Raw genomic sequence first — 13971 nt, forward strand, 5'->3', positions numbered from 1 at the left:
ACCCCATTCGGGGACCCGGGACCCTCGGATTCTCGGATGTAGTGCCGGCTGGTAAGGGAATACGAAAGGTCCATGGCCTGCAATAGGCTGCTCGGGCGATTTCGGTTTGGCAGAGCTCCTGTTCGATACCTTACAACTTACAAGTTACAGCTGAGTCGCTGAGTCGCTGAGTCGCTGAGTCGCTGAGTCGCAGTCGGCCTGATGGACTGCCCGACTGCGCGATTATTCCTGCATCCGGCTAGGCGAGGGATCCTTTGACTCACCATCCGCTATGCAGCAGGGGCGGTGCTCCAAGCCTCTAAAACAGTATTACAACTATTACGGACTCTTCGACGGATTTCTGGAAAAGCTGGGGCCGACCGATTGGATCGATGGTCCATCTGATAAACGGGAACGTCGTCATGCTTTGTAAAAAGGACAGCCTGGACAGATGCAAGCCTTGAATAGAAGGGTTTCCTGCCGAAAGGTGTCTGATATATTTACTCATGTTAATTGCTGTCGTGAAGAAGATCTATTATTCAATCTATCAACTCTCGGGGTACCGAGAGGTTAGAAGCAGATTGGTCTCTGGATTGGTCCCTACTGTGCGGGAGCCATGATGATCTTGCTCTGCTTGATGTACCGTCCTTTCCGCCACATATATCAATCCTTAATCCTACCAGTATTCCGTACAGAGAACCTCGTCTCGCAATCTGATAACCAGTAGGGCTAGATTAGACCAATATACGCACCAAACCATGTGAGGCTTCCATCTGATAACGCGGCACCTCCTGTAGAGGCCACATCATGAGGTCATGAAACGAATAGGAGCATAACGGAGCCTGCAAAGCGAGTGCGCCATTTTTCAGGAATCCTGCATGTCATCTTGGCCCACCAGGCATCAGCATTAACACCCCAAGCTGATGGATCGACGATCATCTGCCATATCGAAATTCTAATCAATCAAGGAGAGCTCGGCCAGTCTGATGCCTTGATCGTCCGCACCCTGCGACCCGAACCAGACCTCCCTCCCACTGGGCCGAATAATCCCCACACGCCAGGTACGCATAACGCACGGCATCGGTGATTCCAATCGCCGTCACCACTACCACATCTCGATCTTAACCTTTTTTGCGTCGTCGTCGTCGTCGTCATCAACAACATCCTAGCCTCCCTAACCTACCCCTCCACCCCCATTCCCCAGTGCTACAATGACCGCCCAACCCACAGCGGTCTCCGCCCCCGGCAAGGTGCTCCTCGCCGGCGGTTATCTTGTCCTGGACCGCCAATATACGGGATTGGTGTTCGGACTGAGCGCGCGGATACACGTGGTCGTCAGGCCGCGGGCGAGCACGGACGGGGTGTCGGAGGAGGTGGTCGTCAAGTCGCCGCAGTTTGAGGAGGCGGTTTGGGAGTATGGGTATCGGGTGAGGGAGGAGGGGGGAGGGGTGACGGTGACGCAGTTGAGAGCGTAAGTGATTTTGGAGATGATATGGACCTTGATGTCGTGGAGTCGCAATCGATGATTCGAAGATGCGATATATTGTTTTCTGATATTGAGTCTATTATAATTTTCCTTGGCTCTATATGCTACAATTGCCTCCGTCCGAGTCATTATACGTCAATTCCCTAAATTCGAATACCCTTTAGGGCCAATCGCTTACTTCTTCTCTCCAGCGCATCCCCTAATCCCTTCGTCGAAACCGCCCTTAGCCACGTCCTCACCTACCTCACCACCCTCTCCCCATCCCCCCTCCCCCCCACCTCTATCGCCATCCTTGCCGACAACGACTACTACTCTCACCCCTCCACCCCCTCTACCCCCCGCTTCCTCCACTTCGCCGTCCCCCTCCCCTCCGCCCACAAAACCGGCCTCGGCTCCTCCGCCGCCCTCGTCACCGCCTTCACCGCCGCCCTCCTCACCCACCACCTTCCGTCTTCGACGTTCGACCTCAATTCGTCCGCCTCACGCGCCCTTCTGCATAATCTCGCGCAAGCCGCCCACTGCGCGGCGCAAGGGAAGGTTGGCTCCGGCTTCGACGTCGCCGCCGCCGTCTACGGAAGCTGCGTGTACCGGCGCTTTTCCCCCGACGTACTCTCTGGTCAAGGAGAAGCCGGGTCGGCGGGGTTTGTGGCGCGGTTACGCACGACGGTGGAGGACGCGGAGGGGAAATGGGACACGGAGGTGCGCAAGGGCGCGGTCGCGGTGCCGGCGGGGTTGCGGCTGGTGATGTGCGACGTGCATGGCGGGACGCAGACGCCGGGGATGGTGAGGCGGGTGTTGGGGTGGCGGGCGGAGCATCGGGAGGAGGCGGACGCGCTGTGGGGGGAGTTGCAGCAGGAAAACGAGGCGCTGGCGGAGGAGCTGAGGCGGCTGGCGGAAGGGGGTGGGGAGCGGGGAGATGGAAAGTATAGGAGGTTGACGGAGTGCTTTGCGGCGATTCGGACGCTGACGAGGAAGATGTCGACGGCGGCGGACGTGCCAATTGAGCCGAAGACACAGACGATGTTGTTGGATGCGTGTACGGCGTTGGACGGGGTGGTGGGGGGTGTGGTACCGGGTGCGGGCGGGTTTGACGCGGTGGCAGTGCTGATCGAGGATCGCCCAGAGGTGTTGGATCGGCTCAAGCGGTTGGTTGATGGGTACGTGTTTGACGCTGAGACGGACAGGGAGCAGAAGCCCGGGCGGGTCAAGATTCTGGATGTCCGAGAGGAGATGGAAGGCGTTCGGACGGAGGATGTGGCCCAGTATCAGGATTGGCTTTCATAGCTTTTAAGAGGGGAACTATACATCTATCTAGATCAATGACGGATGCATAACCGGGTTCTGCGATGGACCTCATATATTTCCGACTGCCCCTGACCAGGTTGGTCCTTCATCACCCAGATGGTGAACTCCAAAAGTTTCAAGCACCCTTGGTTTTTTTCAAGCGAACGTCTAGTAGAGTGATTCCAGGACTTTTGCAGAAGATCCGTTGTGAGAATCCCCCAAGACCATCGCAGAACTGGATTTATAATCTGAAGCCGCATCGTACCGTCGTACATGACAAAGCGAGATGAGACGAGATCTCGTGATAAGACGCATGAATTTATAGAACTTTCCAAGCAATCCAGATTTAACCATGTGAAGCTCTGTTCAACCTGTACAACTTTATTCTGTTCGATCTTGTCGGGTTTTTCTGTTATATACAAAGTTTATACTCAACGGATCTATCAGGGCCCAGGGAATCCCAGGGAATCCATCGTCGTGACGACGGCGCTGGGCGTCTCCAACAACCATAACCACGGCTCCAGCACTCTCTCATCCCATCTCCACGTTTCCAGCACGTTTCACTCCATGTTCTCTATTTAATCCCACATCACTTCCCATACCATCTACCTCTCCGCGCATTTCCGCTCACTAATAGTCCATCGTTTGCATCTCCCCGTCCCACCCCAGACTAGGACGACAACCCATCCCCACCGAACGATCCGGCCCGCCTTGTCCTCCCTCAGGCGTCATCCTCCATCCACCCTTCGGTTCAGCTAGCCTATCGGGTATTTCGCCTTTCGCTGCATGAGACGCATCCATCCATACCGCTGCATCCCCGACATCTAGATAAACCCGGACCATCTCGATTGTCATCGACAATCTAATCCGTCCCAGAATCCGCACCTCAGCAAACTTCCCACTCGCCGCCCTCCGTCGTGACGTGACCTCATCTCCCACGCAGGCCAGTTATGGCCAGCTCCGCTCCCTCCACCAACGCCGCAATACCACCAGCACCCTCCGAGGAGGTGGCACTGGTATCAGAACAACCCAAGACGTCGCATGCCCCGCAGACAGCAAGCGATGCGCCCAGTGCCGTGGAGATGAACGACCTCCCCTCCACCCCGGCCGTCGCGCCAGAGCAGCCTGAATCGACCGCTCCCGCTCCCCCTCCGACGCAACTTCCTAGCGCAGCCACGGACGCAGCATCAGCACCCGTAACGTCCGCAGACAAACCCGACGAGAAGCCCATCCCACCCACCGACGCCTCCACCCCCCTCCCTACCGACGCCCCCGCTCCCGAAACCCCCTCCCCGGTCTCCCCTCTCCCGAAAACCCCCGTCCTAATCACCCTCCTCCTCACCTCCGGCGCGCGGCACGCGATGCGTATCGACGAGAAGTACCTCGGGAAGCGCAGCATGAAGGCAGAGGACGGAGACCCGTTCAACATCAGCGTGTATAATCTGAAGGAGCTGGTATGGAATGAGTGGAAGGAGGAGTGGGAGGAGCGGCCGGTGGCGCCGAGTTCGATTCGGTTGATTCATTTTGGGCGGATGTTAGAGGATAATACGGCGTTAAGGGGTACGTGGTTTCCTGTCCAATCCTATCCTATCTGTTGCTGCGGTGTGGGTTCGTGGGGAGGGTGAGATTGAAAGAGTTGTTGCTAATTTGACTGTGGCTGTAGATTGCCGGTTTAACGCCGACAACCCGAACGTCGTGCACATGACAGTCCGCCCGCAGGAGCTCGTTGAAGAGGAGGATACCAAAGCGACGAAGGCGGCCGCGAGGGATCGCGATGCCGAAGGGAGGGAGTCTACCCGGTGCTGCGTAATCTTATGATCGGGAGGATGTCTCGCATGCAGGCTATATACGAGACGGTCGGCATCGAACCGCTAGCTGTCTGGATATGGGATTTGTCGGCGGAAAGAAATCTGGGAGACACGTGGATTGCAGAGCATGGCGATCTACATGAACAGAACGGGCCCATTCCCGCGTGGTGAAGCACACTCTTTCAGCCACATTCTATGGTCTGCTTGTGCCTGCCTATCTCACGATGAAAAGCATCCGGCTTACACCTTACTCTCATTAATTTCACTTGTTAATCTCTCGGCCCCACAGCGGCTTCCTACCAACCGCAACCCTCCTTCGCGAAACCCTCCTTCAACTCATCCTCTTCCTCCATCGATTTCCCCGTTTCTACCGCATTTCAGGTCGGCAACGCAGCACATATGAGGCCATTGGGGGAGTTGGGCGCTTTCGTTTTCCGGTGGACGTTGATCGGTTGGGGTTCTTCCCCCTGTCGATGATTTTGCGGTATGGGGTTTGGTTGCAGTGGCCAGGCGATATCTCCTTCATGTTGATGCATTGGCACAGCTTGTGTATACAGTATGGTCATGTGAAGGGATGCAAGGTGTTCGTTCATGTGCAAATAGAGTGGCGAGCCAGAATACATCAGATTTCTCTTCGCCGTTTCGACTGGGCGGTGTGGAATAATCGAGTTCGACTCAAACCGTAGATGATAAGCTGATAGGTTGGAGGGTATGTATTGATTCGCCAGCCAGATATGAAGAATCGAGGTTGGACTGGGTATTGACGCATAGAAACTGTTATAGCAAACTTGTAGTCGAACGTCCATTAATTCTCGCAGCCTTCTTTCCTTCCATCTACCAATTCATCTTAAAGTTCCCCTCCATCTCCGAATGGAAATCCGGCACCTCTCTCGTCTCATTCCCTAATCATCGTTAGCCGCATCCCCCAACCCATCCTCATCCAAGCACTTACCAACAAACACATCCTCCCATGCCACATCCATCTCCCTCCCCTCCAACACCTCCCGATGCACCGCCGCCGTCCCTCCCACCATCGCCGGCGCCCACTCGCCCGCTCCGACAATTTGTAGCTCCATCCCGCGCTTCACCGGCTCCGCGATCCCGTACACCCGGCGCAGCGTCTCCATCTTCAAGGCGTCCTGCGTCGCGCGCCACTGCATCAGGCGGGCTTCGAGCGGATGGGAGGTGATGGGGGTGGGCGTCGCGGTGGCGGCGGGTTTCGAGGAGGTGGATGAGGGGGTGAGGGTCGCGGTGAGGTCGAGGTGGCCGCGGAGGGTGTCGGGGACGCCGGGGGCTGAAGGGGCGGATGGGTGGTTGGGGGTTTGGGTTGCGTTAGAGGATGAGGGGATGAAGCGGAGAGACTGTGGTGGTTAGTTTGGGGTTCGGTGATGGGGATGAGGATGGGGTGGGAGGAGGATGGTGTTGCTGGGTCTTACCATTTTGTATGTTTGTATTCTGATGATCTTCTATAAGTGTAGATGGTTTCCCTGGTGAATTCACAGTTGGTTGAAGCTTGAAAGGCAGTGTGTGATGGTGATGTAGATGTTGAACTCAGGATGTTTAGGCAGGAGCTCTTGCGTCGTCGCTGCAGCTTGAATGTCGGTCCACAAGCGCTTGCCGCGCGGGACTGTGCTGTTAGGCGCTTGTCCATTTACAGTTTAGCGCGTTCCTCTCCGCGTCTCCAATTGTCTTGGCGCTCGTCCCCTTCGATTTAAGCTCCATCAGTCAATCAATCTCACCCCCGACCTCCCCCATTTCACCACCACCCCCCCAAACATTGACCTCACTCAGTCACTTCTCACTGGTAGTACTCTCGTTTGATCTAAACTAGAATCTAGCCAATTCCATCCCTCGTTCACTTCGCCTTTCAGCTGTTGCTTTCTCAGAGTTCCGCTTGTTTACAGTTTAAGAGGGGTATCAACCATGTTTCGTCACGCCGTCACTCGAAGGGTGACCTTCGCTGCACATCAACGGACCAGCGACGTGGCGCGATTGGCGTGTCAGCTTCGACAGCTGTCGTGTGCCACGGATAAACACTCCCAGCCGAAGTCCTCGTTGCCTGTCCCCTTCCTCTCCGCGTCGCGCCGCGCATTCTCAACCACCCTCCCCCAGCTCACCCCCGCCGCCTCCACATCGGCGAAGAAGACCACGATCTCCACGTCCAAGACCACCATCCGCAAGGCCAAACCCAAGTCGTCGGGGAAGAAAACCGCGCCGAAAAAGCCGAAGAAGAAGGTCCTGACCGAGGAGCAGCAGGCCGCCAAGGAGTCGAAGGGCCAGCGCGAGGAGATCAAGACCCTGCGGGACGCCGCCCTCCTGGCGACCGAACCGCCGCGGAAGAACGAACGCGCCTGGACGATCTACCTGAAGGAGCAGGCGCCGAAGGGCGGGAATATCACCGAGGTGGCCACGGCGGCGGCGCAGGCGTTCAAGCAACTCACGGCGGCGGAAACGGAGGTATGTCCACCCCCGCTTCTCACCATGTCGCATATGGCCCCATACCTAACCCCCATAGCACTACAACTCTCTCGCCAACGCCAACCGCGTCGCTAACGACCGCGCCTACGACGCCTGGGTCCAATCGCACACCCCCGAGCAGATCCGCCTTGCGAACATCGCGCGCAAGTCCCTCAACCACCGCGCCAAGAGCGGCAAGACGGGGACGGCCCACTCTGCCAAGCTGGTCCGCCCGATCAAGGATGAGCGACAGGTCAAGCAGCCGCTGAACGCGCTAATCCTATACACCAAGCAGCGATGGGAGAGCGGGGATTTGAAGGGGATTGCACCGAGTGAGGCGATGAAGTTGGTAGCGGGCGAGTGGAAGGCGCTGGGGGAGGCGGAGAAGAAGGTATGCTCGGTGAATCCCCGTGCATGTCGTGGGCAGAAGCTAATCGCGGTGTAGATATACACTGACATGCAGGCCGGTGAGGTGGCGCGGTACGAGCGTGAATACAAGCAGACATACGGACACCCGCGGCCGGCGAAACCCACTAAAGCAGGTGCCTCAGGCTCAGAGTAAAGGTCTCGTCTTGCTTCAACGCTCTGAGGAACTCGGTGATCCACTCTATGTAAAGTATTAGTACGGTGCAATGCTCTCTGGCAGTCATGTTTTCTGGGGCGAAACCGAGTTGGTACGCCAGGTCGGACAGGAGGTTCGGTTATGGGCGTGTGGATTATTTCCCTTTTCTCTTGCAGGATTCCATACCCCTTTTATCCATATGTCCACCAAGTGTAGGTTAACAGTAATTACTGTGCTGTTCGAATTGGAATGTCGTCTTCTACCTGGAACCCCCTGACTCGACGAGACACCCAGTGCGAAGGAACAGGTACCGAAAATAGAAACCATGATGATCTTGGGGGGGGGTGTAGAACATTGCATTTGAAAAGACAGCAAAATCCACTCCTCCAACACCCTGAATATGCAACGTGAACCTTCCCTCACGATCCCCATCCATCCCTCCCCATCCCCGAATTCCAGTACCCATCGTACTCCAAAACCCCCCTACCGCCGCTTCCGCCTCTGCTTTTTCCCCGACCGGGTTCGGTTAGCCTGATGCTATCAAGTGCACATTCCGTACGCCCGCTACCAAGATCCCGGGATCGGTCAGATCACTGCGCTTGTCACAGACAACAACCCTGTTTCAGCCGACGTCGCCCGTCCCATTCGCGTCCCGTAGACTTACCACATCACCATTTGCCCTCCCACTATCATTCCTCCGCTTCCCCGTCCCCTTCCCCTCCAACCCCGCCCCCACCACACTCCTCACTCCCCCATCCTCCATCACATCGTCCCCCGCCCCTGCATCCACCCCCTCCTCATACCCCCCCTCATCTTCCTCGATCTCGCTCCCCTCCTCCTCGCTGTCGTCGCGGATATACACCGCCACCTCGTCCAGCTCGCTGAGGTCCGTCGGCCGGGACCGCAGCCATGTCATCCGTGGGCCGGCGCGCGAGCGCTCTGAGACCCGGAAGCCGTAGATGCGCGGGGAGTACGTCTTGCCCGGGCCGAGCCCCGGCGCGAGGTTCGAGGCAGCGATACCGTTGATTTGCGTGGGTTCTTGGGATGCGAGCCAGTTTCCACTCGACAAGTTCGCTGGGTCGGCGGCTCCGCCGTTTCCTGCGATGGTGTTAGCGGCTGTTCATCCGATGCGAGATATGTGATTCGACAAACCTGCGGGTAGCACGGGTGGCACGCGCAGCATCTTCCCGACTTCGACCTCCGGGTAGGTCATGAAAAACAGGCACCCGAACGTGGTGCCGAAGTACGCGCCGTCGACGCTCTGGAAGCGGGAGTTGGGCGGCGTGTAGATGTCGAGGCAGGAGGGACAGAACAGCTTGACGGTGTCGACGCCGGGGGTGTCCGAGGTGCCGACGGGGAGCACCTTGGCGGCGGCGCAGTGCACGCGGGGACACACGCCGAAATGCTGGAGTTCGTATTTTTCGGCCATTTGTTGGATGCCGGGGCGCGAGGTAATGTAGCGTTGGTGGATGAGGCCGTAGAGGAGCTCGGCGGAGGCTTCGATCACGGAAAGGTCGGAGGCGAGGCGCATGTGCTGGTGGCGTCGGGAGGCGCTACTTCGTCGATAGGGGTCGTCGGGTTTGGCAGCGCCGCGGTCGCCGTTGTCAAGCATGTCGTCGGAGACGGAGATGTCTTCTTCGTCGGTGAGGTCGTCGTCGTCGTCTTCGGGTTCGACATCGAGGATCATTTCGAGGGCCTCTTTGTACATCGGGACTTGCGACTGTAGGCCGGTGAGGTTGAAGTCATCTTCGATGAAGTCTTCGGACACTTCGGCGAAGTACTCGTGGCCGAGGATGCTGCAGAAGGAGGAGATCCATGTTTCGGCGATTTGGGATGAAGAGGACATTTTGGGATCCTTTCCTATGATTTGCAGATAGGGATATGAAGGCCTCAAGTACGTAATAATAGGTCTGCGTGGGTTGTGGAGCCGTGTTGAGTAAACGAACGTATAGAAATTGTCGTGTGCAGCTTGTGGAGTGGAAGCCTTTGAGCGTTCAGGTTCTTTCTATGATATGACCAGCGGCGAATCAGAGTCCAATATGGCGCTCCATCTTCTTTGGAAGTTCACCTTCCTCGAACAGGTATGTGAATAATTCGTCGGCGGTTTGGAAGTCGGGACACTTCCACTGCGCACCCCTCGTTCGTATACCGGTGGAGCGAGACGCTAGTAGACTCTTTCGGACTCGGTGGGTGGATGTCGCAACTGCGCCGGCAGCTCGAGGATCCCAATCTCTTCGGGTGTAGATGGGTATCAATAGGTATGAACTGTAATTTTCGAGGCCTTGATGTCCTGAGGGGTCTCGCTTATCGAGGCTGGTACATGATCAATTGGAGGTCACAGTCTGCGTACTGGGTGGTGGAGGTCAGCGTCCGGCGATCCCGTCCTTACAGAGTGACAGGCGGTGGAAGGAGCACATACATCAGGGTCATCGGCTTGGACAGGACATCGGCATATACAATGTCGGGGACGGATAGTGGCAGTGGAGAATTGGCGATATAGTTGGTAGAAAGTGAGGCCGCAACACAGCCAAGCGGGCGATGACTTGATCCATCCCAGTTCCCACTGTCCCACCAATTCTGTTTGTCCCACCAATTTGTCCCGCAATCGCTCAGCCACACTTCATGGCCAGACCAATCTGACGCCACAGGCATGATCGGTCATCAGATAGACAATTCCAGCTACTATGGTTATCGATCTTTGTACAATCCATGGGATATATCTTCGCAAAAAATCGGATGATCAATTGTCATGTTCGGAGCCTGATTGGCTTTGACCAGTTTGTAATGTTCACCTGTCCATTAAGGGTAAGAAGGGCGAGAAAAGGGTGATGGTAATTCTAGTCACATATCCCCTAGCCCATTCCCCCTTTTCTTTACGACGTCCATCATTTCTACAACCAAAGGTGGTGCAACAATAACTTTCGAGTATCATAAGGTACGAAGAGAAGTACACACAGATAGCTGGCAAGTTTGCTACTGTTATCCTAGAACTCGCCCAGCTGGACACTGAAAGGAATCGGCGGCGATACTCCATTCTTTTGCAGTGCTTAGGGAAAGGGATATTACATTTCTAGACCTTCAAACACAATACCGCATATTACACAACCAGATATTACAAAATCAGAGATATATGCACTATGGCAAGAGGTGTGGTCTCACCTAGAACATTTGGCTCGAACCGAGCTGCATATTCAAGGGCAGCAGCAGCCTGGGCTGGTAAAGCTGAAAACTTCCAGGTTTCGACGGTATCAAAATGCGGCCGTATATGATGCGTTACCAATCTAGAACATCTTTCTTTGCCTAAGGTCATCTACGAACCTGACGATAAATAGCCTAGATTGCCAGCGATGCACCACTGGTGGCACTGAAGATATGGGTGCACGAAACTACTGTGGGCAATATGGTTGCCACCGGGCAAGGTTTTCATCGATTATGTTAATTCTAAGGACTGGAACGACAAGCTGGTAAGGTGCCGCAGTAATGACGTTCAGGTGCTTAGAATAATTGTAGGAAATATGTAAAGATACGTGTGGATCCATCCGGGATATGACCTCTGCTCTATCCTAGTGATGTTTACTCCGGTTGCATATCCAGTAAGGCCTCATGCCATGTATCGAGCTAGAATTCTACCGTGAGATTAGTCTCCTGCTCACACTACCGATCAAGAAGATTAGGCGAGGTTCAGTGTCTTCAGTCATCACGCCTCAGTTCTTACACACAGTGGAACTGTCTACGTCCACAACCTTGACACAACCCCGCAACTACCAAAAGGCTATTAGTGCATTGTAATTAGAGTTAGGGAGGCTTTATACTAACATACCGCTGAGGCTTGAAAGGTGAGTCGTTCCAGCAGCATGTATGCAAGCAGGGAACATGGTCGGTACTACAGACGCACATTCCAGCCCTGTTCGGCCGCTGATCACATTTACAGCACCTCCAGTATCCGCCATGCTGAAAGTTCGGGCGATTCTTTTTTCCGCACAGTGCCTGAAGTTGGTTACTTACTGTCTTGCCCTGATTCTTGCACATACTCCACCAGTTGGTATTCCGATTGAAGATGGCATTCGCGCAATGGTCTGGTACACGTGTCCTATATTGTCCACAACGGTACAATTCTTCCATAGTACGCCACATTTCGTAACTCGATATGAGGATGAGGCCAGATCTACTATGTAGACTACTGGTCCAGAGAATATGCTCCTAGCGCAGTGTTGGTATGTGACTCTGATTAGGAACAGCAGAGTTTGAAAGGAAGAGAAAGATCAAAAGAGTCTGGATATTGCGGGATGTCCTAGGATTAGATAGCAAAGGATACTAGCAAATATGAGAGATAGCTGCCAATAGTTCGAAGCGTATGTGTCTAGAAGACTATATCGCTGTCTCAGTGCGTAGTCAGGGGGTATGTTCGAACTGGAGCGGAAGATATTGATTGAGAAAAGTAAGGGAGAGAGTTCATGTTGAAAATGAGTACTATTTAAGGGGGTATTTGATGTCGATGGCCGGAACTCTGACCCGAAGTTGTTACAGCGATTTCATGGCAAGTTATTATTGTAGATTAACACTGCAAGCATAAAGATAGTTTTTGGCTAACTATCCTAATGTATGTCGCACACCTCGCGCAACTCACCGTATAAGCTGATGGCATGGACTCGTGCGATGGGGCTTTGAAGGAGCATCTCACTATGGATAACCACGTTGCAGTAGGGATCAGGACACAAGAGCTCTTCAAGCGAGAATGGCTTACTCGGACATGATCCCTCATTTTCTGCACCGTAGAGGATTCGTAGATCGCCGTCATGCGATATATATCCTGCATATGTGAGGCAGAAGATGTTTTAGATCGGCAGTACTGGCGTGGGCTCAGTCAGTGGCCCCCGTTCCGGATTTGGGCCTTCCGGCGCAACATAGTCTTCCTCTTCGGCTTTTTCTTGGCCGAGGGTGCGACCTCGCCGCTGGCATTCCATGATACCGCCAAGACGTACCATCTATTTCAGAAACTCTATCCGTTCCAAAATCCGTGTAGGTCGCTGATAGCGGGATCGGAGAAGCCGGCGACTATCGCCGTTCTAACGGCCTCCACGAGGGGATGTACCGCGACCGAGAGTTTGGTTGGTATCTCGGTGTCGAAAGTAACCAGCCCCATGCTGGACCAGAGCTTCTTAAAATTTGCTTGTCGGACGGAGTTCACGCGTTTTTATGTTTGTTCGAATTACTGAACGAACGGATCGTCCGCTGGGTTGCCTTCGAACGTTGCACGGTGTCGTACATCTGCCGGAATCCCCTTCGAAGTTTGTCCCGAAGTTCAACAGCCTCTCGGAACTAGGGTGTCTGTAGGAGGGTGCCCTTTTTGTGGTCGGGAAGGTTGGTGGGCGCACGATGGTCGCGATAGGCGCTGAGGTGCGTGATGGCCTCAATAACTGCTTATTCGAGGGGACATTAAGGAATACAGCCTGTATATCGAGGTTCACCCGCTGGTTGATGTAATACTGGTAATTGCCGCCATCGACATAGCCCATGATTTGCTGTAGCTGGCCCTGGCTGCCGACGCATGTTGTGCACCGTCGGTTGGGTGTACTACATATCAGGCGGAAAGTAAGGGCCCAACTGTCGAATCTAACCAACTACACTAAATCCTCAAAAAGGGACGCCCCTCCTAGGAGACTAGGAGAGGGGTAGATATAACTTCTTGTGACACCAACACCACGTCAGAAGTCATCGCTCCTGAGGAGTGCCCGGAAGCCCGCTTGCATCCCTAGGCATCGTTGCCGCTCATTGTTCACGGTCTGCGGTAATGTGACCCCCCTTGTGAAACTAAGTTTCCGAGCATCGCCACTGAGGCGAAATAAAGTGAGACGGGCCTAAGGTTCGGAGAAACTAACCCCATTCAGGGCTTGGTAATGAGCTACGTGAGCGCAGCAACATAAGCATTGCCGCTCTCGCCACTTTCGAGAGAGTATAAAGTAATGTCGACCACAACGGAGGTGGGTGGGGTGGAGGTCTAGTAAGATTCAAAGTCGAATGCCATGACTGTCACGCGACCAGACCTAAATCCGAAAGCAACAACGTTGCTGTGAATATCAACGCAACACTGCCGATATTCGGAAGGAAGCCAAAGCATGTTGTTCATGCCCCAGCTTATCCATTGCTGTTTCACGAATATATCCCATGAACGGATTGATTCGGAAACAGCTAAACCGTGGGAAAGAATTGCGTCGTGCAGCTGTCCTCTTTCAGTCCAGAGGGATGTCCCATCATTGGAGAACGAAAGGGTCTGAATAACAGCGTCTACAGGGAACGTCTGCAGGGCCGTTCCCGATCCGGCGTCCCATAGCTTGACCGTGCTGTCGTCCGACGCCGACGCTACCACCTTGCCGTCCGGCGAGAAGGCCACGGCC

The 13971-nt window shown here is 54.7% G+C and overlaps 6 protein-coding genes across 6 annotated transcripts in view; 3 read left to right on the forward strand and 3 right to left on the reverse strand.

Moving 5' to 3' along the window:
• The first annotated feature begins 839 nt into the window (after window positions 1–839).
• On the forward strand, window positions 840–2886 carry P152DRAFT_264177 (Phosphomevalonate kinase). The gene is made up of 2 exons (XM_033674816.1): window positions 840–1450; window positions 1657–2886. The coding sequence occupies exons 1-2, from the start codon at window positions 1191–1193 to the stop codon at window positions 2747–2749; spliced, it is 1353 nt and encodes a 450-aa protein (XP_033535845.1). The 5' UTR covers window positions 840–1190; the 3' UTR covers window positions 2750–2886.
• Window positions 2887–3515: 629 nt separating this feature from the next.
• On the forward strand, window positions 3516–4751 carry P152DRAFT_264159 (uncharacterized protein). Its single transcript, XM_033674815.1, has 2 exons — window positions 3516–4309; window positions 4413–4751. Exons 1-2 carry the CDS (start codon window positions 3700–3702, stop codon window positions 4565–4567), a joined length of 765 nt encoding a protein of 254 aa, XP_033535846.1. The 5' UTR covers window positions 3516–3699; the 3' UTR covers window positions 4568–4751.
• A 640-nt stretch (window positions 4752–5391) lies between these two features.
• P152DRAFT_471996 (uncharacterized protein) lies at window positions 5392–6335 on the reverse strand (the record flags this gene model as incomplete). Its single annotated transcript, XM_033681121.1, has 3 exons — window positions 5392–5459; window positions 5510–5918; window positions 6297–6335. 3 exons carry the CDS (start codon window positions 6333–6335, stop codon window positions 5392–5394), a joined length of 516 nt encoding a protein of 171 aa, XP_033535847.1.
• Window positions 6307–7969, forward strand: P152DRAFT_456446 (uncharacterized protein). Its single transcript, XM_033679011.1, has 3 exons — window positions 6307–7014; window positions 7073–7405; window positions 7460–7969. The coding sequence occupies exons 1-3, from the start codon at window positions 6481–6483 to the stop codon at window positions 7574–7576; spliced, it is 984 nt and encodes a 327-aa protein (XP_033535848.1). The 5' UTR covers window positions 6307–6480; the 3' UTR covers window positions 7577–7969.
• Window positions 7970–7995: 26 nt separating this feature from the next.
• Window positions 7996–9422, reverse strand: P152DRAFT_465138 (uncharacterized protein; the record flags this gene model as incomplete). The annotated part of the gene is made up of 3 exons (XM_033680610.1): window positions 7996–8107; window positions 8380–8692; window positions 8729–9422. 3 exons carry the CDS (start codon window positions 9420–9422, stop codon window positions 7996–7998), a joined length of 1119 nt encoding a protein of 372 aa, XP_033535849.1.
• Window positions 9423–13574: 4152 nt separating this feature from the next.
• Window positions 13575–13971, reverse strand: part of P152DRAFT_392943 (uncharacterized protein) — a gene marked incomplete at both ends in the record, with an annotated part of 3582 nt that continues 3185 nt past the window's right edge. Inside the window, one exon of the mRNA XM_033676172.1 lies at window positions 13575–13943. Coding sequence (XP_033535850.1) covers window positions 13575–13943 — 369 coding nt within the window. The remainder of the gene's footprint in view (window positions 13944–13971) is intronic.

The sequence above is a fragment of the Eremomyces bilateralis genome, assembly GCF_010015585.1.
Source record: "Eremomyces bilateralis CBS 781.70 unplaced genomic scaffold P152scaffold_5, whole genome shotgun sequence".
Classification (NCBI taxonomy): Eukaryota; Fungi; Ascomycota; class Dothideomycetes; order Eremomycetales; family Eremomycetaceae; genus Eremomyces; species Eremomyces bilateralis.

Coding starts and splice junctions, on each gene's coding strand:
- P152DRAFT_264177 (XM_033674816.1), top strand. CDS start 1,191: ATGACCGCCCAACCCACAGCGGTCTCCGCCCCCGGCAAGGTGCTCCTC. Junction 1,451..1,656: donor ACGGTGACGCAGTTGAGAGC/GTAAGTGATTTT, acceptor TCTTCTCTCCAG/CGCATCCCCTAATCCCTTCG.
- P152DRAFT_264159 (XM_033674815.1), top strand. CDS start 3,700: ATGGCCAGCTCCGCTCCCTCCACCAACGCCGCAATACCACCAGCACCC. Junction 4,310..4,412: donor GGATAATACGGCGTTAAGGG/GTACGTGGTTTC, acceptor CTGTGGCTGTAG/ATTGCCGGTTTAACGCCGAC.
- P152DRAFT_456446 (XM_033679011.1), top strand. CDS start 6,481: ATGTTTCGTCACGCCGTCACTCGAAGGGTGACCTTCGCTGCACATCAA. Junction 7,015..7,072: donor TCACGGCGGCGGAAACGGAG/GTATGTCCACCC, acceptor TAACCCCCATAG/CACTACAACTCTCTCGCCAA. Junction 7,406..7,459: donor TGGGGGAGGCGGAGAAGAAG/GTATGCTCGGTG, acceptor ATCGCGGTGTAG/ATATACACTGACATGCAGGC.